General features: G+C 43.0%; 1 protein-coding gene across 1 annotated transcript; it reads left to right on the top strand.

The window, feature by feature from the left end:
* The first annotated feature begins 777 nt into the window (after positions 1-777).
* On the top strand, positions 778-26,064 carry LOC138641951 (solute carrier family 22 member 13-like). Its single transcript, XM_069729790.1, has 10 exons — positions 778-1,255; positions 5,226-5,329; positions 8,113-8,267; positions 10,526-10,694; positions 16,508-16,628; positions 18,231-18,325; positions 20,762-20,976; positions 21,673-21,781; positions 23,101-23,310; positions 25,827-26,064. The coding sequence occupies exons 1-10, from the start codon at positions 875-877 to the stop codon at positions 25,918-25,920; spliced, it is 1,653 nt and encodes a 550-aa protein (XP_069585891.1). The 5' UTR covers positions 778-874; the 3' UTR covers positions 25,921-26,064.
* The last annotated feature ends 22 nt before the right edge of the window (positions 26,065-26,086 follow it).

Below are 26,086 nucleotides of genomic sequence, written 5' to 3'. Positions count from 1 at the left end.
TGTTTATACCAAGGAAGGTGACGGGCACAAGGGGGCATTCTTTGCGTCTGGAGGAGAGAAGGTTTTTCCACCAACATAGAAGAGGATTCTTTACTGTTAGGGCAGTGAGAATCTGGAATTGCTTGCCTGAGGAGGTGGTGATGGCGAACTCAGTCGAGGGGTTCAAGAGAGGCCTGGATGTCTTCCTAGAGCAGAACAATATTGTATCATACAATTAGGTTCTGTAGAAGGACGTAGACCTGGGGATTTATTATGATGGAATATAGGCTGAACTGGATGGACAAATGTCTTTTTTCGGCCTTACTAACTATGTTATTAAGCTTGGTATCTCCATAATTGTACTGATCTGGAAGGTCATGTCATTTTTACTGCACAATGAGCGCCGTGGAAACCTAAAACATATTGGTAGAATTGCATTGGTAGAACTTGGATATTTCTTCCCTGTTTTTCAGTACATGGCAAAATGATTAGTATAATTCCAAATCCCCCTATATCCCGCCCCTAAAAAAAAAAAAAACCCTCACTGATATGTTCATAGAAACATTTCTAAAAGCAAGTTAATGGTTCTTGGAGGAAAAGGACAATAAATGAAAGCGTAAAAATTGTTTTAAAACTGTTCCAGATGAAGTTGATGCTAATGTAAATAATCACAAATACGCAGGGTCTCGCCCGTGGTCAGATGCTGTTTAACACTGACTAATAATACACAAGTCCTCTCAGTATCTCCAAGCAAAGTTTTCCTACGGTAAATTAAAGTATTGTATAGAAGTGAACCCATGTGAGACTTTGGCTTTTTTGAGGTTTCACATTAACAAGGATTATACATTAATTTCTTCCTGTGTGCCCTACAGCCTTGCACACAACCCAGAATCAGATGACAATGACTGACTTTGGGGAAATCCTAAAAAATGTTGGGGAATTTGGTCGCTTTCAGAAACTTTTTGTCTTCATATTGTGTTTCCTTCATTTTTTCAATGCTTTCCACATGTTTGGACAATTGTTTATGGCAATCTCTGTACCTCACCGCTGCAACACCAGCTGGATCCTGGAGAACAGCCCCAATATCACCGAGGAGGACCAGCTGAATTTAACCATCCCACGTAATGAACACGGAAGCTATGAGCAATGTGTCATGTACACTCCTGTGGATTGGGATCTGGAATCTATCCAGAGATATGGACTAAACGACTCTGAGGACTGCCGGAATGGATGGGTGTACGACACGTCACAGCAAAAGTCAACACTGGTCACAGAGGTCTGTACACATTTTATCATCACCTGCAAACCCTTATCAGAAAATTCTACTCATTTGTTTACCCGATGATATCGGCAGTACAGACATCCTCACACCAGTCATTCATTGCCGTAATAATACCTAATTCGGAAGCATTAATACATAACAGATTTTGATCCTAAGGTTTTTAAATTCCAATTCTTTCTAAACTTGACACCACTTATTTCCACGTTAATTTTATCTATGTAAAATCTGACTATTATTGCAAATGTGTCATAGATAGACCCGGTCCTGTGGTTACATAAGTGACCTTTGTACAGCAGGATTATTATTATAGCACCATTTATTCCATGGCGCTTTACATGTGAGGAGGGGTATACATAATAAAAACAATTGCAATCTTAAACAATACAAGTCACAACTGGTACAGAAGGAGAGAGGACCCTGCCCGCGAGGGCTCACAATCACCACCCCTTACCTGAGAGAGTCCCCGACTCCTGGTTTGATTAGCTGGCCTGGCGTAATGTCATTGTTATGGCTAATCAAGAGAAGAGTCGTGGATGATGGCAGGTAGGAGGTGGTTCAAAGGGCTTTGGTCTGATGACCACCGATAGACCCTGGACTGTTTCCTGAAAATCAATTTGCACCATCTCTTAATATCTACTATTAATATACCTGCAGGCAATGACCACTTTAGTGTGGTGACATATACACATCTTGTGATAAGGTATTGTACAATTGCGTTTCTTATTCTCCTTCCACTTATTTTGGTCTGTATCAAGTCAGGAGGAAATGTAAGGAAGGACACCTGTATAAGTGCTGATAAATATGGATATAATATTACTCATCCTATATTTTACATAGAAGAGCAAAACTCATTGTCATTGTGTGTATATGTGTATATATGTGCTGTGTAAAAGTTTTAGGTGTGGTAAGAAGTGCTAATAGTTTATTTTTATCAATTAGCAAGGTGCACAGTGAATGAATGAAAGAAAAATTTAAATGAAATCAATATTTGGTGTGACCACGCTTTACCTTCAAAACAGCATCAGTTTTTCTAGGTACTTGCACACAGTGTTTGAAGGAACTTAGCAGGGAGGTTGTTCCAAACATCTCTGAGATCTAACCACAGATCTTCTGTGCCTGTAGACCTGTGCAAACCCTTCTGTCTATATGTGATTTCACACAGAATTGGTGATGAGATCCGGGCTCCATGGGGCCATATCATCACTTGCAGAACTCCTTGTTATTCTTTACTCTAAAGATCTTAATGCCATTGGCTGTATGTTTGGGGTCATTGTCCAACCGAAGAGTCATTTTGGAGCCAATTAGATGCCTCCATTAAGTATCTACCTGTATTTCTCAGCATTGAGAACACCATTAACTTTGACTAAATCCCCAACTATATTTGCTAAAATGCAGCCCCAGACTGGCAGGGACCCTCCAATATGCTTTACTGCTGCCTGCAGACCATCATTATTATACTGATCTCCATCTTTTGTGCAAACAATCTGTCTTCTGTTACAGCCAAATATTTCACATTTTTACTCGGTCCGGAGCACACATTGTCATTTTTGTGCACTCCGTTTCTGATGTTTTCTTGCATAGTTGACTTGCTTGGTGTTGTTGTCTGGTCAAAGATATGGTTAAGGTACCGTCACACTCAGCGACGCTGCAGTGATATAGACAACGAGCCAACCTAAACTAGATCGCTGGAGCGTCGCTGTTTAGGTCGCTGTAGAGACGTCAAACACAGCAACTCCAGAACGATGCAGGAGCGATCCAGTGACGTAACGGCGACTCACTTATCGTTCTCGCTGGTTGTTAGCTCCATGTCAAACAGCCGGAGTGCACCGATCCGACACACATCTAGGGGCCCTATGCTCGTTGCTGGCTTTTGATGTCAAACATGACAATACACGCCGACCTGGCGGCGAAATAAAGTTCTGGACTTCTAGCTCTGACCAGCGATGTCACAGCGGGATCCTGATCGCTGCTGCGTGTCAAACACAATGAGATCGCTATCCAGGACTCTGCAACGTCACGGATCGCTGTCGTTCTCTTTGCAAAGTTGCTGAGTGTGACGGTACCTTAAGACTACTATTCAACCATGAAGAACACTTCAGGCCAAACGTTTCCAAACATTAGATTTGTGTGATTGGGTCCCACTAGTTACTGCCATTTCTCGGCTTAGGACACTGCTGGGCATCTTCCGATATTGAAGGGAAGTAAGCATGATGCGTCTTTCATCTGCTTCACTACGTTTCCTTGGCCGACCCCTACGGTTATCAATTCTTGCCATTTTTTGATATTGTCAATGCTGAGAAACTAATGCCAACACTTCTAAATCATGCAACAACATCAGGGTAAAATATGTTGTGGGTTTTTGCATCCGTTGTGTAAATTCATTTTAACTGCAGGCTATTGGTAAGCGATAATATTTATCAGGCCAGTAATTCAGAATATTGCCCAGTGGCAATGTGAGCACTATGGTGCTATGAATCAGTACAATTCTAGTATCTATGAAGAGTTTGTATTTTATTGTTATTATATGACCTTTTTTCACATGATTTCAAAAATTAAATTGTTTTAACATACTACCATAATTAAAAGTTCAGCTTTAGCTATCTGATAGAGGCTGTTTCTTTAGTCAGGCTTCAGATTTCTCTTTTGTTCATATACTTTGCATTTTGTTAATTGGAAAAAAAACAAACCTAAAGCTCTTTATTTTTAATAATTCCTACTTAGTAGGTTAATACTTTTGCATCTTATATACACACATGCAACACTTTTGTTTTTGCTCCCTTTTTTCATGAGCTGATCTGAAATATCTGAGACGTTTTCTTTGTGCTCAAAAGGCCTTTTTCCCCTCAAATATTGTTCACAAATTTGCCTAAATTTGTTAGTGAGGTCTTCTCCTTTACTGATATATTCATCCATTTCACGTGTGGCATATCCAAATGCTGATTAGCCATCATGATTATTGCATCGGTGGGCCACGCTAAAATGTGCAGTTTTATCACACATCACAATAATACTAAAGAAATGGACATGGGTGGTGATGAGAGAATAATGACCTTGAAGGGTTATTTCCAACATTAAGATATATCGCCTATCCAAAGAATGGGTGATGACCTTCTGATCGATGTTGGGCCCCAGATGGGAGCCCCACCGATCCCAAGACCAGCGCTCTGAAATGCTCAATCAGAATAGTGGTGGCATCCTTTATAGGGCAAAGAAAGCCAGACCACCACTCCATTCTGATAGGGCTTTTCAAATCCCCTTTATTAGAATCTTTGGGAGTCTCAGTAGTTAGACCCCCACCAATCAGAAAGTCTAACTGGCTATGATAAATCCAGAAGCTAATTCAAGCCCATTGCAATACATCACATGTTTCAATTAATCTCATTTAACTGAAAACGGCAAACGTTGCAAAAAATTTTTGTGCTAATCTGCATGCGCAAAAAATTTGCAACTTTTCAAAGTTTGATAAATTAAACCCTATGCCTTTTGTTTCTGTTTTTTTTTTTTTACACTGAAGAGGTGAGTTTGGTTACAAGCCCCCAAAAAAACAACTCCTGGAAGGTCGCACATTTTTATTCAAGTTTATCACTAAGCAACAGATTAGAGATATGGATGCAAAACCGATACAAATGGGAAGTCTTGCAATGTGCATCCGTGTCGCCCGAATCTCAATATATAATAAATCGGATAAGGATGAGACCTGCTCCGAGTCTCACCGATATCACTCTTGGATCTGTGATTTTAGCAGAAGTGGCAATACATCCATTGTTGAATTTGAAGAAACCAATTGTTATATTAATGCTATTGAGCTTTTTATATTGTTACTGTTGTGCGAAGAGCAGAAAGTTTGTAGATTTTTGCCCACACAGCGGAAGTGAAATACACATTGCACATGATCTACCACATTACTGTACACTGTATTATGGATACTAAATATAATTAAGCTATTTTTTTTTTTGTAATTCAGTTCAATCTGGTGTGTCACAGAAAAGAAGAGGCCGACATATCCCAGGCCATTTACATGGCGGGACTCCTTATTGGAGCTATTATTTTTGGCCCCTTAGGAGACCGGTAAGTAATTATCAGCATCAATGTAGGAGTGTAAGGCCATACCCAGCTCTTCTATATACAGTATGAACCCACATGCAGCCCCTGTATGCAGTATTTGATACCTACATACATTATAAGTCTATAGACAGCCCTTCTATATACATAATGAGCCCCACACACAGCACCCCTATATAGAGTATGAGCCCTATATGCAGGATGAATTCTCGCATAGCCCCATACATACAGTGTGAGGTCTCAAATAGCTCCCTGTATACAGTATGAGCCCCCACATAGCCTCTCTATATGCAGGATAACACTCACACTCTATGTAGGACACCGGAGAGCGCTGAGGTAGGTGAGTATATTAGTACACTCACACTCTATGTAGGACACCAGAGAGCGCGGAGGTAGGTGAGTATATTAGTACACTCACACTCTATGTAGGACACCGGAGAGCGCGGAGGTAGGTGAGTATATTAGTACACTCACACTCTATGTAGGACACCGGAGAGCGCGGAGATAGGTGAGTATATTAGTACACTCACACTCTATGTTGGACAGCGGAGAGCGCGGAGGTAGGTGAGTATATTAGTACACTCACACTCTATGTAGGACACCGGAGAGCGCGGAGATAGGTGAGTATATTAGTACACTCACTCTATGTAGGACACCGGAGAGCGCGGAGATAGGTGAGTATATTAGTACACTCACACTCTATGTTGGACAGCGGAGAGCGTGGAGGTAGGTGAGTATATTAGTACACTCACACTCTATGTAGGACACCGGAGAGCGCAGAGGTAGGTGAGTATATTAGTACACTCACTCTATGTAGGACAGCGGAGAGCGCGGAGGTAGGTGAGTATATTAGTACACTCACACTCTATGTAGGAGAGCGCGGAGGTAGGTGAGTATATTAGTACACTCACACTCTATGTTGGACAGCGGAGAGCGCGGAGGTAGGTGAGTATATTAGTACACTCACACTCTATGTAGGACACCGGAGAGCGCGGAGATAGGTGAGTATATTAGCACACTCACTCTATGTAGGACAGCGGAGAGCGCGGAGGTAGGTGAGTATATTAGTACACTCACACTCTATGTAGGACACCGGAGAGCGCGGAGATAGGTGAGTATATTAGTACACTCACACTCTATGTTGGACAGCGGAGAGCGTGGAGGTAGGTGAGTATATTAGTACACTCACACTCTATGTAGGACACCGGAGAGCGCAGAGGTAGGTGAGTATATTAGTACACTCACTCTATGTAGGACAGCGGAGAGCGCGGAGGTAGGTGAGTATATTAGTACACTCACACTCTATGTAGGACAGCGGAGAGCGTGGAGGTAGGTGAGTATATTAGTACACTCACACTCTATGTAGGACACCGGAGAGCGCAGAGGTAGGTGAGTATATTAGTACACTCACACTCTATGTAGGACAGCGGAGAGCGCGGAGGTAGGTGAGTATATTAGTACACTCACACTCTATGTAGGACAGCGGAGAGAGCGGAGGTAGGTGAGTATATTAGTACACTCACACTCTATGTAGGACAGCGGAGAGAGCGGAGGTAGGTGAGTATATTAGTACACTCACACTCTATGTAGGACAGTGGAGAGAGCGGAGGTAGGTGAGTATATTATTACACTCACACTCTATGTAGGACAGTGGAGAGAGCGGAGGTAGGTGAGTATATTAGTACACTCACACTCTATGTAGGACACTGGAGAGCGCGGAGGTAGGTGAGTATATTAGTACACTCACACTCTATGTTGGACAGCGGAGAGCGCGGAGGTAGGTGAGTATATTAGTACACTCACACTCTATGTAGGACACCGGAGAGCGCAGAGGTAGGTGAGTATATTAGTACACTCACTCTATGTAGGACAGCGGAGAGCGCGGAGGTAGGTGAGTATATTAGTACACTCACACTCTATGTAGGACACCGGAGAGCGCAGAGGTAGGTGAGTATATTAGTACACTCACACTCTATGTAGGACACCGGAGAGCGCAGAGGTAGGTGAGTATATTAGTACACTCACTCTATGTAGGACAGCGGAGAGCGCGGAGGTAGGTGAGTATATTAGTACACTCACACTCTATGTAGGACACCGGAGAGCGCAGAGGTAGGTGAGTATATTAGTACACTCACACTCTATGTAGGACACCGGAGAGCGCAGAGGTAGGTGAGTATATTAGTACACTCACACTCTATGTAGGACAGCGGAGAGCGCGGAGGTAGGTGAGTATATTAGTACACTCACACTCTATGTAGGACACCGGAGAGCGCAGAGGTAGGTGAGTATATTAGTACACTCACACTCTATGTAGGACAGTGGAGAGCGTGGAGGTAGGTGAGTATATTAGTACACTCACACTCTATGTAGGACAGTGGAGAGAGCGGAGGTAGGTGAGTATATTAGTACACTCACACTCTATGTAGGACACCGGAGAGCACAGAGGTAGGTGAGTATATTATTACACTCACACTCTATGTAGGACAGTGGAGAGAGCGGAGGTAGGTGAGTATATTAGTACACTCACACTCTATGTAGGACACTGGAGAGCGCGGAGGTAGGTGAGTATATTAGTACACTCACACTATGTAGGACAGCGGAGAGAGCGGAGGTAGGTGAGTATATTAGTACACTCACACGCTATTACATGCACAGACATTTAATCAATAAAAAAAGTTAGTGGGAGGGCTTCTCTAACTTCACGGACAGATTTTTGACAAAATATAATACTAACCACTTTGTATATGAGTAAAGAGGTACAATTAAAATGTTATTGCTGTGTTTTAAAGGATTGGAAGGCGTCCTGTTATATTAATTTCAATGTTACTGATGTTTTCGTTCGGCATGGGAGCTGCATTTGTTACGGACTTCTACGTCTATACAGCGCTGAGATGTGTTGTGGGAATCGCCATGTCAGGAGTCCTGATTAATAATCTTGTATTAGGTACTTTACACTTTCTTCAGATATTGAATGTTATCTAGTGATGATGAGCGAACGTGCTTGGGTAAGGTGTTATCCGAGCATGCGTGGGTGCTAAGTGTCTTCGGCATGCTCGAAAAATATGTTTGAGTCCCCGTGGCTGCATCTCTCGCGGCTGTTCGACAGCCGCAACACATATAGGGATTTCCTGTTTGTTAGACAATCCCTGCATATGTTTCAGCTGTTGAACAGCCACAAGACACACAGCCGCGGGGACTCAAACATATTTTTCGAGCACATGGAAGACACTCAGTCAGCACCCGATCATGCTCAAATAACACTTTATCTGAGCTCATTCGCTCATCACTGATGTTATCTCATTGAAGTGTTAAAAATTATTGCAATTTAAGAAGGTTCTTTGCTCACCTATTCTAAAGCAATTGTTACCATCCACCTCTCGTGTCTCCCCTTTTCCCCATAGTTTGTAAGCTTGCGAGCAGGGCCCTCACTCCTCCTGGTATCTGTTTTGAACTGTATTTCTGTTATGCTGTAATGTCTATTGTCTGTACAAGTCCCCTCTATAATTTGTAAAGTGCTGCGGAATATGTTGGCGCTATATAAATAAAAATTATTATTATTATATTATATTTTCAGTTATCTACCTTTCCCAGTGCTCTATTCGCTCCTATCAGTTTCTAAACCCCTTCAGGCTCACAATATAATTTTCTTGCCTCAAACACAACCTCAATGTGCATTTACACTGCACAATTATCGGGGACGAGCGATCATACAAATTCTCATTTCTCGATAACCGTGCAGTGCGAACAGGCTGCCCATCACCCGATGAACAAGAAAAACATTTGTACTTGTCTAGTAGAGATAATCAATGACTTTTCACTCTGTGCACAGATTATGCAATCTGCCTGTAAATAAGCTAATAAATGACCACCGATTGGAAATGATGTACCTGTTGGTGGCTGTTTAATACCCCAAATGTAAATGTAACATAAAAGCACATTCAGGTGAATAGGAAGACCATTAAAGGGAATATATCATCAGGGCAATCCCTTTACCATACAGCCAATGAAAGCATATGGACTTAATAGAGCGATGTCCCCTGCTCAGTATTCTAATAGCTAGAATAGAGAGTCACTAACATCGAGCTGACAGGCCTGTAAAACCACATTTGTATCTCTGTCCATATAGTTTATAAACCTAGACCATTGGACAGGCTTTAATCTCAGTAGAGGTTGCCTTTTTCGGACAACCAATTACTGTAAGTCTTCGAGGGTCAGCTTATTTTGGGCCTCATTTTTTTAATTTTAATTTTTCATCTTCACATTACAAAAGCCATATTTTTTTATTTTTCTATTGCAGTAGTTGTATTTGTTTATGAAACCATTCTAGATACACATAATGTATTGATTAACGTTCATTTACCATATTCCCCTGGGGGAGAAAGCAAAAATAAACAGCAATCGGCCAGCAGCTGACATTGCTGTGCCCACCTTGGGTGGCGCATGATGTCGCTAACGTGCGCTATCCTCCCTTTTCTATGGAGCAGGAAAAGGATGCTTGACCGGAAAAGAATAATCATTTATTATTTTTTATGTGTTGGAACAAATCCCCAGAACAGGGACTTTATTACAGGAAGGGGGCCAGGATGGGGATATTATAACAGGAAGGGGGCCAGGACAATGGACATTACTGCAGGGAATAGAACATGTGAATAACATGCCAGTGGGAGTCCAGATCCAAATTTAGCATCAGGTCCCATAGGACTCTAGTTATACTACTGATATTCGTGACAGTGTGCAATGCGCACACTGTCAAGATTCTCCTCACAAGTGGGTGGTTACGTGATCTGAAGTAGGCAATATTCAGTCACATACCAACGGGATTCTAATTCACTTCCCTCACTGTTCTATTGAATCTAGTCAGCATGTGACAGCAGGTGTACAAATTGCATTTGTTGTCATGTGATTGCCTTCTTGCCCTGGAAATACTGGGGAATTCTGACTTTTGCGCACTGTCATGATTCCATATTCTGCAATCACATAGGATGACTGCAGAAATGGATTTAGAGCTCAGAATGCCCCTTTAAACATAAATCCTAATAAATGTTTACAAGCAACTTTTTTTTATTAAGAAAATCTTAAGCTCTATAAAGCAAACGTTTAATGATAAAGAACATATTATACCATTGTTACGTGATTTATGCAAAAACCTAGACAATTACTATTTTTTCCTGTTTTCCGTAATATCCGATTTTTATATAACAGTTGCAGAGTGGGTGGGATCATCTCATCGTGCCTGCGCCACCATCATTGGTCACGTCTGCTTTGCAGTAGGGCAGATGGGTCTGGCCGGACTTGCTTATGGAATTAGGAGTTGGAGGCTGCTGCAGATTGTTTCCTCTGCGCCTACGGGCTTATTATTCTTCTATATTTGGTAAGTAAAGGTAGCAAGAAACGGTGTAAGATTATAACTAGTGATGTTCTACTTGTTGGAATTGTGATTAAGAACAGATGCTGTGGAAAATGTATTATTCCTCGAACCCCTCCCCCCCCCCCCCTCCAACAAAATAAAAATATTGTTTACGCTGCTAGGGTACTATAGTACAAATGCGCATAACTTTAAAAAGTCTGAAATGTTGAATTAGAGGAAAACATCTAAAAAAAAAAAACTACATCCATGTCATTGAGCAAATCATACAAATGAAAATCTTAAAATTAAAATGTTTAAAGCGAACCTGTCAGCAGGATTTTGCTAAGTAAACTACACGCATTGTCTGGTTGACATTGCGATACTGATTAAAATCATGCCTGGGGTGAAGAAATCCATCTTGTGGTTCTTGTGTAATTAGTGTTAGAAGTTTTCAGTTAATGCATACCTCCCAACTTTCGAGGAAGGGAAAGAGGGACAAAGTTAGCGGCACGCTGCGGCAAATTTAGGCCACACCTCTGACCACACCCATTTCACAACTAGTCACGCCCCAACCACACCCATTTAGCACTTCTGATCACAATGTTTCGTAAACAATAATTATAAACAAAAAAATATGGCCACACAGTGCTCCATACTGTATAATGGCCACACATGATGCTCCATACTGCATAATGGCCCCACATGATGCTCCATACTGTATAATGGCCCCAAATGATGCTGCGTACAGTATAATGGCCCCACACGTTGCTCCATACAGTATAATGGGCCCACATGATGCTCCATACTGTATAATGTCCACACAGTGCCCCATACTGTATAATGGCCACATATAATGCTCCATACTGTATAATGGCCACATTATGCTCCATACTGTATAATGGCCCCACATGATGCCGCGTACAGTATACTTGCCCCAGGTGATGGTCCATACAGTATAATGGCCCAACACGATGCTGGGTACAGTATAATGGCCACACAATGCTGGGTACAGTATAATGGCCCCACACGTTGCTCCATACAGTATAATGGCCCCACTGTTATGGACCTGGTGGTTAGGAGCACCCAGAACGAGGACAAGCTCTGGGAAGTGGGAGCTCTGCTGACCGCAACCCCTAATCCTATCACACAACTAGAAATAGCCATGGAGCGTACCTAACACTGCCTAGATGCCTCTTCACAGCCTAAGACCTAACTAGCCCTAGAGACAGAAAATAAAGCCTACCTTGCCTCAGAGAAATTCCCCAAAGGAAAAGGCAGCCCCCCACATATATTGACTGTGAGATAAGATGAAAGTCACAAACACAGAAACGAAACAGGTTTCAGCAAAGGGAGGCCAGACTTACTAAACAGACTGAGGATAGGAAAGGTATCTTTGCGATCAGCACAAAAAACTACAAAAAGACCACGCAGAGTGTGCAAAAAGACCTCCGCACCGACTCACGGTGCGGAGGTGCCACTCTGCACCCCAGAGCTTCCAGCTAGCAAGACAAAATCATGAAAGCAAGCTGGACAAGGAAACAATGAACAAATAATTAACTAGCAGGGACTTAGCTTCTGCTGGAGTAGACAGGTCACCAGAAAGATCCAAGAGCGAACTGAACCAGTACAAGAACATTGACAGCTGGCATGGAGCAACGATCTGAGTGGAGTTAAATAGAGCAGCCAGCCAAAGAATAAACTACGACACCTGTGGAAGGAACCTCAGAAGCAGCAGCTCCACTCACAGCCACCAGAGGGAGTCCATGGACAGAACTCGCCGAAGTACCATTCATGACCACAGGAGGGAGTTCGATAACAGAATTCACAACACCCCACACAATTCTGGGTACAGTATAATGGCCACACATGGTTACCCCACCCCCATCATTGCCTTCTCCATCACTACACACACACCTTTCACCGCGCACCCTCACAGCAGCCGGCAGCTTCCACTCCCACAGCGCTGAATGGTGTCATCCAGCTGTGCCGCTGACTGCTCACATCGCTGCAGCTGTGATACGCCACTGATAAAGACCTCCGTGTCTCCTGTGCCAGTCAGTGTCAGAGCGAGGAGCAATATCTGCTCCGCTCCAACACAGCCAGCGTCCGCTCCATACACCTCGTACACATGTGACTCCGCTCCATACACCTCGTACACATACGACTCTGCTCCATACACCTTGCACATGCGGCTCCGCTCCATACACCTCGTACACATACGGCTCCTCTCCGTGCACACACGGCTCCGCACACCTCGTACACTCACGGCTCCGCTCCCTACACCTCGTACACACACGGCTCCGCTCCCTACACCTCGTACACACACGGCTCCGCTCCCTACACCTCGTACACACGGCTCCGCTCCGTACACCTTGTACACACACGGCTCCGCTCCATACACATTGCACACGCTGCTCCGCTCCGTATACCTTTTACACACATGGCTCTGCTCCGCACACCTCATACACACACACGGCTCTACTCCGTACACCTCATACACACACACGGCTCCGCTCCATACACAATGCACACGCTGCTCTGCTCCATACATCTCGTACACACGGCTCCGCTCCATACACATTGCACACGCTGCTCCGCTCCGTATACCTTTTACACACATGGCTCTGCTCCGCACACCTCGTACATACGTGGCTCCGCTCCGTACACCTTGTACACACACGACTCTGCTCCATACACCTTTCACACTCTGCTCCAATCCACACACCTCTTACACACATGGCTCCGTTCTGTAGACGTCTTACACACACGACTCTGCTCCATACACCTTTCACACGCTGCTCCGCTCCGTACACCTCGTACACACACGGCTGTGCTCCGTACACCTCGTACACACATGGCTCCGCTCCGTACACCTCGTACACACATGGCTCCGCTCTGTACACCTCGTACACACACGGCTCTGCTCCGTACACCTCGTACACACACGGCTCCGCTCCGTACACCTCATACACACACGGCTCCGCTCCATACACATTGCACACACGGCTCCGCTCCGTACACCTCATACACAAACGGCTCCTCTCCATACACCTCGTACACACGGCTCCACTCCGTACACCTCATACACACACGGCTCCGCTCCATACACATTGCACACGCTGCTCCGCTCCATACATCTAGTACACACACGGCTCCGCTCCATGCACATTGCTCCGTATACCTTTTACACACATGGCTCTGCTCCGCACACCTCGTACACACGTGGCTCCGCTCCGTACACCTTGTACACACACGACTCTGCTACATACACCTTTCACACTCTGCTCCAATCCGCACACCTCTTACACACACGACTCTGCTCCATACACCTTTCACACGCTGCTCCGCACCGTACACCTCGTACACACGCGGCTCCACTCCATATACACACATGGCTCCGCTCCGTAGACGTCTTACACACACGACTCTGCTCCATACACCTTTCACACACTGCTCCGCTCTGTACACCTCGTACACACGCGGCTGTGCTCCGTACACCAGGGCTGTCAAACTGCATTCCTCAAGGGCTGCAAACGGGTCATGTTTTCAGGATTTCCTTGTACTGCACAGGTGATAATTTAATCACCTACACAAATAATGAGTTGGTGATTAAATTATCACCTGTGCAGTACAAGGAAATCCTGAAAACATGACCTGTTTGCAGCCCTCGAGGAATGCAGTTTGACACCCCTGCCGTACACCTCGTACACATGGCTCCGTACACCTCGTACACACACGGCTCCGCTCCATATACATTGCACACACACGGCTCCTCTCCGTACACCTCATACACACACGGCTCCTCTCCATACATCTCGTACACTCATGGCTCCGCTCCATACACATTGCACAAGCTGCTCCGCTTCGTATACCTTTTACACACATGGCTCCGCTCCGTACACCTCGTACACACACGACTCTGCTCCATACACCTTTCACACGCTGCTCCGCTCCGTACACCTCGTACACACGTGGCTGTGCTCCGTACACCTCGTATACACACGGCTCCGCTCCATATACATTGCACACGCTGCTCCGCTCCATATACCTTGTACACACATGACTCTGCTCCATACACCTTTCACACGCTGCTCCTATCCGCACACCTCTTACACACACGACTCTGCTCCATACACCTTTCACACGCTGCTCCGCACCGTACACCTCGTACACACGCGGCTCCACTCCATATACATTGCACACGCTGCTCCGTATACCTTGCACACACACGGCTCCGCTCCGTACACCTCATACACACACGGCTCCGCTCCGTACACCTCATACACACACGGCTCCTCTTCATACATCTCGTACACTCACGGCTCCGCTCCATACACATTGCACACGCTGCTCCGCTCCGTATACCTTTTACACACATGGCTCTGCTCCACACACCTCGTACACACGTGGCTCCGCTCCGTACACCTCGTACACACACGACTCTGCTCCATACACCTTTCACACGCTGCTCCGCTTCGTACACACGTGGCTGTGCTCCGTACACCTTGTACACATGGCTCCGTACACCTTGTACACACACGGCTCTGCTCCATATACATTGCACACGCTGCTCCGCTCCGTATACCTTGCACACAAACGGCTCCGCTCCGTACACCTCATACACACACGGCTCCTCTCCATACATCTCGTACACACACGGCTCCGCTCCATACACATTGCACACGCTGCTCCGCTCCGTATAGCTTTTACACACATGGCTCTGCTCCGCACACCTCGTACACATGTGGCTCCGCTCCGTACACCTTGTGCACACACAACTCTGCTCCATACACCTTTCACATTCTGCTCCGATCCACACACCTCTTACACACATAGCTCCGCTCCGTACACATGTTACACACACGACTCTGCTCCATACACCTTTCACATGTTGCTCTGATCCATACACCTCGTACACACACGGCTCTGCTACATCCACACTGTAAACACCTCCTGACCTCACACATACGCTTACCCTCCTCCAGCGCCATGACAACCAGCAGAGTCCTGTACACGGAGGTCCTCCCGATCATGTGACCCGTGACTCCTCCCATCCTGTGACCTCATCACAGGTCCTGTGCGCACAGAGCAGCCAATATGTGGTGTGCTGCTCTGCGGGTGGAGGGACTCGGGGAGCTGATCGGGTGATATACACACCTCCCAGCCAGTGCAGGACAAGTAATGTCCCGCCCGGGATCGCGGGGCTGACTGTCAAAATCGGGACAGTCCCGCTGGATTCGGGACGGTTGGGAGGTATGGTTAATGAGATGCCCATGTTCCAGGGCGGGACTGTAGGCAGAGTCTTATCTTCCTGTTCTAAGCCAAAGAAACCAAGGAAAGACCTGCCCACAGGCCGCCCCGAAGCACAAACATGTTCCTCATCATAGAGAGACAGACTGTGCTTCGGGGCGGCCTGTGGGCAGGTCTCTCCTTCGTTTCTTTGGCTTAGAGCCCCAAGATCAGCCTCTGCCTGGAGTTTTGCCATGGAGCACTGGGGCATATAATTAACTGAAAACTTCTAGCACTGATTACACAAGAAGGTTTGCTTTAGATGTTAAAATGTGTGGAACGTCGGCTCACTCATCGGCTTCCCGAGGTAGACACAGGAACACCTTGTATTCAAGTCTCTGGGGGGTTTATTGCTTCATAAAGCGAAAATAGTAACACAAAACAGCCTTTCTGGCGCAAATGAAAATAAAAAGTTCATACAAAAGTTCACATAACATTATTGTAGCGTATAGACATCCATTCCTCACATACAATCTATTAGCAATAACTAGAGATCTGTGTTAAATATACATTTATAAGTATATGTAATGTAGTGCTACTTTATGCAGGTTTCTTCCAGAATCACCCAGGTGGCTTTTAACTAAAGGAAAAAACGAGAAAGCAAAAAATCTCCTTCAAAAAGCAGCGACTTTTAATAGACGGACTTTACCAGAGGATTTGCTAACACAGGTAACAAAACCTAGAGTTCATATATCATAGATAACAGTGAAGTAATATATTTACACTCACTCGAGACTTCGTCCAGCAGCTTCCCTCTACTAAAACCCATACAAAAACGTTGTCCTGGTTTAGAAAAATCTGTAGTTCTTCATCCTCTTATAGGAACAGTGGCTTGTAAAAGTATTCACTCACCTTGGCATTTTTCGTGTTTTACTACCTGACAACCTGGAATTTCAGTTTTTTTTAGGGCTTGCATCAGTTCACGTAAAGAACATGCCTACAACTGTGAACATTTGGTGTTATTTTTAGTGTGAAGCTAACAACAAATAAGAGAAAGTTACAGAAAACTTCAGTGTACATAACAATTTACCTCGAAGTCAGTATTTTGTAGAGCCTCCTTTTGTGTTAATTACAGCTGCAAGTCGCTCTGGGCTTTGACTAGGCCACTCCAGAACATTTCCCCTTAAACCACTTGAGTGTTGCTTTAGCAGTATGCTTTGTTTCATTGTCTTGTTGAAAGGGGAACCTCCATCCCAGTCCCAAATCACTGACAGATTGAAACAGGTTTTGCTCAATAATATCCCTGTATTTCACACCATCAATCTTCCCCTCGACTCGGACCATTTATCCTGTCCCTGCTGCCAAAAAACATCACCACAGCATGATGCTGCCACCACGTTTCATTGTGAGGATGGTGTTCTTTGGGTTTACCTTGATTTTGATCACATCTAGCCACAGCACCTTCCTCCATACATTTGGGGAGTCTCCCACATGTCTCAAACTCAAAAGAATGCTTACAATTTTTGTGTTTAAGTAAAGGCTTTTTCCTACCCTCTCTTCCATAAAGTTCACCTCTATAGAGGGTTGTTGTGCTTGTTGTGGTCATATGGACAGATACTCCAGTCTTTGCTGGGGAACTCTGCAGCTCCTTCAGGGTTAACCTTGGCCTTTGTGCTGCCTCTTTGATTAATGCCATCCTTGCCTGGGCTGAGAGTTATGGTGGGTGGCCCTCCCTCTCGGCAGGTTTGTTGTGGTACCATGCTCTTTCCATTTGATGATAATGAATTTGATGGTGCTCCGGGGAATCACCAGAGGTTGGGATATTTTTTTTATAACCCAAACCTAACTTGTACTTCTCAATGATTTTGTCTCTGACTTGTTTGGAGCTCTCCTTGGTCTTCATGGTGTTGTTTGGTTAGTGGTGCCCCTCGCTTAATGGTGTTGCAGCTTCTGTGGCCTTTCAGAAAAGGTAAAGTGTATATGCTACATGTGGCACTTAGAATGCACACAGGTGAACGTTCTGTCACTAAGCATTTGACTTATGAAGGTAATTGGTTGCAGCAGAAATTATTAGGTGCTTCAGCGCAAAAAGGGTGAATACATATGCATATGCTAATTTTCAATTACTTGATCCCTTAAATTTAATTTTTGCCTATATTTTTCTCACTTCACTTCGTCAACTTAGACTAGTGCTGATGCATCACACACAAATCAGATTACAAAAATATTTAAACACAAGTTATAATGTAATAATAAAGGTAAAAAGCCAAAAGAGGTGAATACTATCGCAATCCACCGTGTAACTCCTAATCAAGGTATTTCTTTAATCAGTTACAAGAAGAAAAGCGGATAAAATCTGGATCTATGGTCGATATGTTCCGACTTCCCAGTTTGAGAAGAATCACTCTTGTCATGAGTTTCATATGGTAAGTTCAATGACAATAAACTGAATAGTGTCCCACTGTCCACACGAGGATGCACAAATTAAACATCTTGTCCCAGTCCTGAGTTTCTTTTTCGGAGCCTTCTTGCATTATTGGCTAATTTATACACATGGAAACTTGGTAGACATGACTGATACTATGGTGATGGGAAATAATGCTTCCTTTGTGGACAGAAACTATTTTTTTCAAATATACATAAACATTTTACTGTATCTCCTTTCTAATTTTCTTAAAATTAAAGGGATTGTGCCACAACCATGACACCTGTCCATTTGCCTAATTGGGTCATAAACAGTAGATGTCAAGGTACTCGATATATTCCCAAAACTGAAAGCTGCTATAGGGGGGGGCTCAACCAATCCATTACATGGTTGGCTGATTATGATAGGTTAACGCACAGTGTACAGAGTGACGTACAGAGGGACAACCCCCTAAAAGCTATGTTCGACTTTACAATAGTTGTTTTATTGCACAAATGCATCTGGTACAAAACATGAACCAAATAGGCAAATAGTGTTGAGATAAAATCTCCTTCTGTTTTCCGTCTTCAGCTCCTATGGGAGGATCTGTCTCCATGGTTACAGACTACAAACAAACCTGTGTAGTCAGATCCTGTAGTGATACTCCTCATTATTTGTCTTCTGCTTCTTGCTTGCAAACATATGATAGGTTAGCAAGAGATAAGGGACCTATGGAAGAAGGAGTCAGGACCAGATTACATAGAGTTTTCTTGAGGTCTGTTACCATGCAGACTCACTGCCCTGCATAGGAGCTGTAGACACAAAATAATAAATGATTTTTTTTATCAAGCCTTAAAAAGTTTTTTTTTTAATCTTTATTATGGTAAGATTTGAGCAAGAATGAAATGACAGTTTAAGGGTCACGTTGGGTTTGAAGTTCCATGTATCACAGAATTCATTACCCATTGATGTCTCTTCACTTTATTTTCTTAGCGTTCCTGTGGATGATTATATAACCTGGGTGAATTATGGATTGTGTTTTGGCATGGGTGAGAAAGATTCGTTAGTGTATATATCAGTTAAGGATTGGTTTCTCAAGTCAATGATCAACGTACTGCTTCAAAGAGGAAAACACAATTTGGTAGCCATAAACCTAGAAGACCAGGTTGTTTGCCACAACGCAAGGAAATATTTCTAATCAATGGAAAACCACTGAGCATTTCCAGTAGGAGTCAACTTTTATCTCAAACTGGAACCACAGTGTCCAATTTTATGGAGCAGTGTAGATTCGCCACATATAATAGAAATGTTCTCACAAAATGATATTGGAGTAATTATCACAATAAATAACAAAAGCGAGAACATTAAAAATTAAGGAAAAAAGTGCTGTATATAATATAATTACAATATTAATGCTATATACATAAGATTCTCAGCTAATATTAGGAGATTGTGAGTGTATATCTACCATACAAGCTGCTTTCCCATATATTTGGATACTATAGTACAATGTTTCTCAACATACTGTATGATCACCCCGGGAGTACGCCACACACCCTGATGAGGTATGCAATGTAGTTGCCATGCTGGATCGGGGGTAGCACAACAAATCTTAAAGAAATCAAGAGGAACTAGTAATGGGCTGCTCTGATCTACAATGTCATAGCATGTTGGCACAAGGGTGGCATGATCGGAGGGAACAGGGGAAGTCTGGAGACCCTGATTGGAAAGCAGAGTGCTGCAAAGGTGTCGGAATGGAGCAAGAGAACCTGACAAGCAAGCGAGCTAGTACAATGCCATCTGGGACATCATTAATCAGTAATTGCAAAAGGAACTGCCAGCAGCAGATCTTGATGATTTGGGTGGCCAAAATAGAACTTACTTCAGGCATCCATTAACAACCTGATTGATAGCAGCCATGGTATGTAAGTGTTGGGATTTCTGCACTTGGAACTCATAGTTGATACTGAATAAATCAAGATGTTTTGATCATTTTGTTTCCATGTTCTCATCATTTGAATATTTTTAACATTTCTATCCATCCTGTGATTTCCATACTTCCATGAATTTTCCTTCTTGGTGTTGCAATTTCAATATTGAAGAGGGTAATATCAACATATTTTATGATATCTGAGCAGGGTTGGGGTTGTGTAGTGCTTCGTCTGTGCTCTCTCATTTCCTAACATGACATCATGTTCTTCTCAGGCTGAGGGTTTCCAGGAAAGAATACAGTGAGAGTTATACATGTAGAGTATATATTAAATCACATATATAGAAAATAATAATAATAACATATGCTATCAGACTAGGTATATTTGATATGGCATTTGATGTAATATTTATGTGAAAGCATGAAGAATAGAAAAAATACAAGGACAAAGTAAAAAAATATAATGAGGAACAGTTTCCATTTTCTATACTCGTTGAGTTTCATTGTTAGTTTCTGATCTGGTTGCAGGTTTGTGAACAGTCTGGTGTACTATGGGCTAAGTCTAAATGTCGGCAGCTTTGGGTTGGACATATACCTCACACAACTTATATTTGGAGCTGTGGAAATTCCATCTCGTCTTGGATCCATGTTCATAGTACAAATCTTTGGACGGAAGCTAAGTCAGTCACTGTGTCTCTTCTTGGGAGGAACTGTTTGTCTCATCATTACTGCCATACCAAGATGTAAGAAAGTATATCCTTGTCTTGTTATATGACTTTAGAACTTCTTAAACATATAGGTGCACAAAAAAGAAGCTTGTGACAGCACAAACACAGGGCTCCGCTGTGCCGAGATGCATGGTTAGGCAATTAAGTTACCACAATTCAGAATAATTCCCAAAAAGAAGTTCATTGGCCTCCATGTGGACAATCCCAATCTATCTTATTGTAGTTCCAGGATAAGTACTATGCACCAATAGGCACAGAGATACTCAAGCACTTCAGATAGACCAAGGTGTTTATCATGGAACTCCTATGAGAGTAATCTGGATTTTCACTATGGAAAATGCAGATTATTTTCTGCAATCTCTCGCGCTTGGGCAATGACTCTCAGCTTTCCAGGCATGTGCACTGAATCTGGGTGTACATGTTTTTAATGAGGATGGTGGACTAACCCATGGCCGGACACATAGAGACCTCTGGCAGCAGCTTATTTCATGGGGAGAGAAAGGACTAGGTGTTGTAATCCTGTAAGCCCATTCCATCTTTATCCAACATTTCCTTCCGGGGAGACTTGGATGCTCCTTTTAGATGTTTGCTTTAATTTTGTGGTTTCATCCAACTTTAGCAGATTTGTATTGTGGACTTTATAGTCATACCTCCATGTTACCCTGGCAGAGGATAACTTGTAAAATCTATTAATCTCTCTTTCCTTTTAAGCATTGCCTGTTGTCGTCACTGTGCTGGCAGTTATTGGAAAATTTGCGATTGCAGCCTCCTTTTCCATCTCTCAAATTTATGCTGCTGAATTATTCCCCACAATTATCAGGTGCGTGGATTATAAAATATGTAATGATCATCATCTACCAAAGGAGCCAAAGGGCAAAACTGGGAATATGGCCGCCTACACACAGCAGGGCGGTACATACAGAGCATGTGCAGCGGCATGTGGACTCCCCATAGTAACACTCCATGTGCCGGTCCGTATGGTGCAATATTAGAGCGGTAGAGTCGGGCATCATGCATACTTATCGGACTCTTCTAATGGAGGAAATCTACGTTTATTTTGGCACCAGTTCCTAAATAAACAAGATTGCTCATTTTCTGGGGTAGAGTTTACACAAGCCTTCTTACCTTTTGTGCTCTTGCCTTATGATAATGTGTGCAAAACTGTAAAGTGCTGCGGAATATGTTGGCGCTATATAAATAAAAAAAAAGATTATTAAATATTATTAAGTTTATTGACTGTTGGAGATAAAAATCTAGCATATTTTTATTATTTGGATAAGTGGTTGGAGCTTAGCGGGATGGTGCATAGCAATAAGACCAGAAATGTACCCCAGTCTCCATTGAAGTCCATTAATGTCTCCAGGTTTTGCTACCCCGTCTGAGAGCAGCAGGATGTAGGGGCAGATACACTTATTCTAGCCATGTATCACTTACTGGGTTACTTGCTGCAGTTTTGATTAAAAACTGTTTTGTCTGCTGCAGATCTACAAGATCTCTGAATGTTGAGCTCTGTCTAACCCCAACCACACCACTGATGTTGCTTTCTGTGTACACTGTGCATAGGCAGAAAGCTACCAATCAGAAGTGGGGGTGGAATTGGATTTCTTGGAAGCAGGCTAAGAAGTCTACTAGTGATCTGCTTCTGATATAACAGGCATTTTATAAAAACTTCACAAAGCAGACCGATAAAGTAAGTGATAAGTCTCTGGAATCAGGGTCTATGCAACTACATTATGCTGCTCTCAAATTAGGTAGCAAAACTATGGGGTCTGATTCCCTTTAAAAAAAACATTTAGACTTCCCCTTCCAACTCCTCTGACATGTTTCACTGGTTTGACCAGCTTCTTCAGGGGAAGTGCGGTTTCCCAAATGGCAAAATAGTCAATATGTGTTATGGCCATTGTGTATGTACGGTATACGTGTGTACAGTTCTTGGAAAGGTCCCTCTGCTGTCTGTATAGACATCCACTGCAATGTAAAATATTTCCATTGACGCATGAGACATGAAGCATTTTCTATTGTAAAGGTATTTAATGAATTGAATCAGCCCAATGATATACATTTGATTTAAAATATATTTTTAGAGAGACTAAACAATGTGATAGCAATGTTTCACAGTGATATTATGTCTGCTTCCAGGCAGAATGGAGTGGGACTTTGCTCTATGACAGCCCGGGTAGCTGGAATAATTGCTCCGCTTATTAGTCTTCTGGATAAGCACCACCCAGCAATACCAATGGCAATTTATGGCAGTGGCCCGATCATCGGAGGTCTTCTTTGTTTCATATTACCAGAGACACGAAACAGGGACCTCCAAGACCATTCTCATGAGGCCAATGGCATTCCAAGGTAAATCTGCTTGCAATATGTAAAAACATGACTGATTACTACAGTGATTTTCAGCAGAGAAGATCCACATATCCTTATAAGTCACATTACTATGGCTTGAAATTGTGATATATATATATATATATATATATATATATATATATATATATATAGTATATTTATATATATATATATATGTTTATTTAAGATCTACAGCAGTGAGACATTTTTGTGCCCTTTTTCAGTAGTGCAAAATTATCTGTTTTCCCCTTTAAAAGGTTGGTACCATTAGTGTCACTCCCGTCTTAAGAAATGGGTATGTTGTATAGTTCTCAGTGGTTCAAAATTAGATGTTATCCAGCCCCGAAACCAAAGTAGTTAAAACTTAGCCTGAAATAATATAGCATAACAAAAATTGGCAGAAGGTGCTCATATTACCCGAAATGTGTAAGCACTATGGGTTTGTTCATTATGTGCACACCGCCTCTCTAGAAGAACAACAGTCTGCATGACATATGTGGTACATGAACCTTTGAGCCCACAAAAGACAAGCCCTTTAGTTTAGTCCTATTAGTACAAATGTGTAAGAAATCTCTGTTACTACCTTTTCGCAGTTGACGGGGATTAACTTGACATGTATGCTTTCACCCTGTTTATCGACTCTGTTAGGGTGCTTTCACATTTGCGTCTGCGTATCATCCGCACAGATCCGCATGCGTACCTATCTTTAACATGGCGTACGCAGGGACATGCATTTCCATCAGTTTGCATGCGTCTACGTATGCATGCGTTGTTTCTCGGTGTGCGGCGGGGTCCGGCGAACGCAACATGTTGTATTTTTGGAAGCGTCAAAAATCCGTCAAATATTTGCAGGCATGCGCATGCGGATGAGTGCGTTAAAAACGCATTACTGTCTATAGGAATGCATGTGTACGCATGCGTTTGATGCGCTTGCGTACTTCAGACTGCGCATGTCCAGGAACTGGTTGAATAATATTTGGAAGACACTGCACACTCTAGTGATAATATATGCAAGATAGTGTGAGTTTATTAGACATAACTCAATATAAGTAACAAATGGGAGCACATCTACAAACATTGGATAAGCAACCTAATGTAATAACACAACATGACGTTTCGACTCTCCCGAGTCTTAATCATACCATCGCTTAGTATGGTGGTAATGATACGTAAATGTAGCAATTCCTTAGTTTTGGATATATGGGTAGTGCTAATTGCTGAACTGATTGAGACACGCCCATTGAGACACGTCCTCCTGGAAATATCGAACACATGCACATAAAAACGCAAACGCAGGCAAAAAACGCATACAAGCGCATGCATACGCAGCTTTTTTTACCATCATGCGTAAGCTGATGCAGATGAAAAAACACTGCATAAGCATGCACTTAAAAAAAGAAAGAAATGTCCAGCTTCACCGAGTCCGTAAAAAAGCGTTTTCTTTATTCACAAACTTTAAACATGGAAGATACAGACTTCAGCACAACCATATGGGTAAGAATCTCAACGCGTTTCTGGAGACTAGGCTCCCTTAATCATGATAAGGGAGCCTAGTCTCCAGAAACGCGTTGAGATTCTTACCCATATGGTTGTGCTGAAGTCTATATCCTCCATGTTTAAAGTTTGTGAATAAAGAAAACGCTTTTTTACGGACTCGGTGAAGCTGGACATTTCTTTCTTTTTTTTGGTTGTTGTATGGCTGGACACAGCGGGTCCGTGCTCCCGAGGTTTGGTTGCTGTATCACGGGTGAGCTGGTTTATGTTCCTTCTTAATAAGCATGCACATGCATGCGTTTTTGCATGCGTTAGCACATGCAGATGATACACTGCACACATATACGCAAATGTGAACTTACCCTTACTTGTCTATGCAAATTGTCCAGCCCGTCCACTTTAATTCTATGCTACACCTCTGTCCATCATCTTTGCATGGCCTATCTAACCCAAAGCTCAATGCTAACCATCCTCCTACAAACCCATTAGAACTCAACCTAGATGGCTGTTAGGTTGTAAAAAGTCCCTGGTGTGACTCTGACCTCTCAATCTACATTACCACCACCATTAGTCTTCTAATCACTCCCAGTAGACATCTTGGCACAACACATTCATATCCATTGTCCCTAGCAATGTCAGTGAAGGATTTTCGGGCAACTGTACCTGCAAACTGACTTTTCCATTTCGGAGATGGCAAGCAGAAACTCTTCTCCCCCATGACATAGCTAGCAAAAACAACAAAAAATGTCAAAGCAAAGCACTGTCAAAAACAAACCACACAATAACATATACGCATGTAAATAGCTGCAAAAATTGGGTATACCCTAGTACACTGACATATAACCAAATATAGGGGTGGGGTGAGCTTCAGCAACAGCAGCGGGAGCAATTTCAACGGTATGTTTAGAATTTTAGTAATTTAGCATTGTGGGCACAATTAAAGATTTTGTTTGTCCCCTTCCACCCCTGAAAAAAACATTTACGGTAAACTTAATGGTCTAAAAAAAAATATTTCTTTTTAGATCTGATAACTTTCCAAAAGATCCGCTTATATATGAAAATCATGACGACAAAGTGGTGGATCCTTCACAACAGCAAAAAACAACTCATTTATAAGAAGATTTGATGGGATACTTGAAGAATGTAATGCTTGTGTTGACATCATCATCATGATAACACAGAAATGTCGCCATCCTGTAAAATTACGAACAACAGAACAGTTCACAGCATTTACCAAGTATTCGGGAGATCAGTAATTGCAGCCGCACCAGTGACATTAATG

This window comes from Ranitomeya imitator, chromosome 6 (genome assembly GCF_032444005.1).
Source record: "Ranitomeya imitator isolate aRanImi1 chromosome 6, aRanImi1.pri, whole genome shotgun sequence".
Taxonomy (NCBI): Eukaryota; Metazoa; Chordata; class Amphibia; order Anura; family Dendrobatidae; genus Ranitomeya; species Ranitomeya imitator.
Note: the sequence above shows the minus strand (reverse complement) of the source record. Positions and strands in the feature narration are given on the sequence as shown.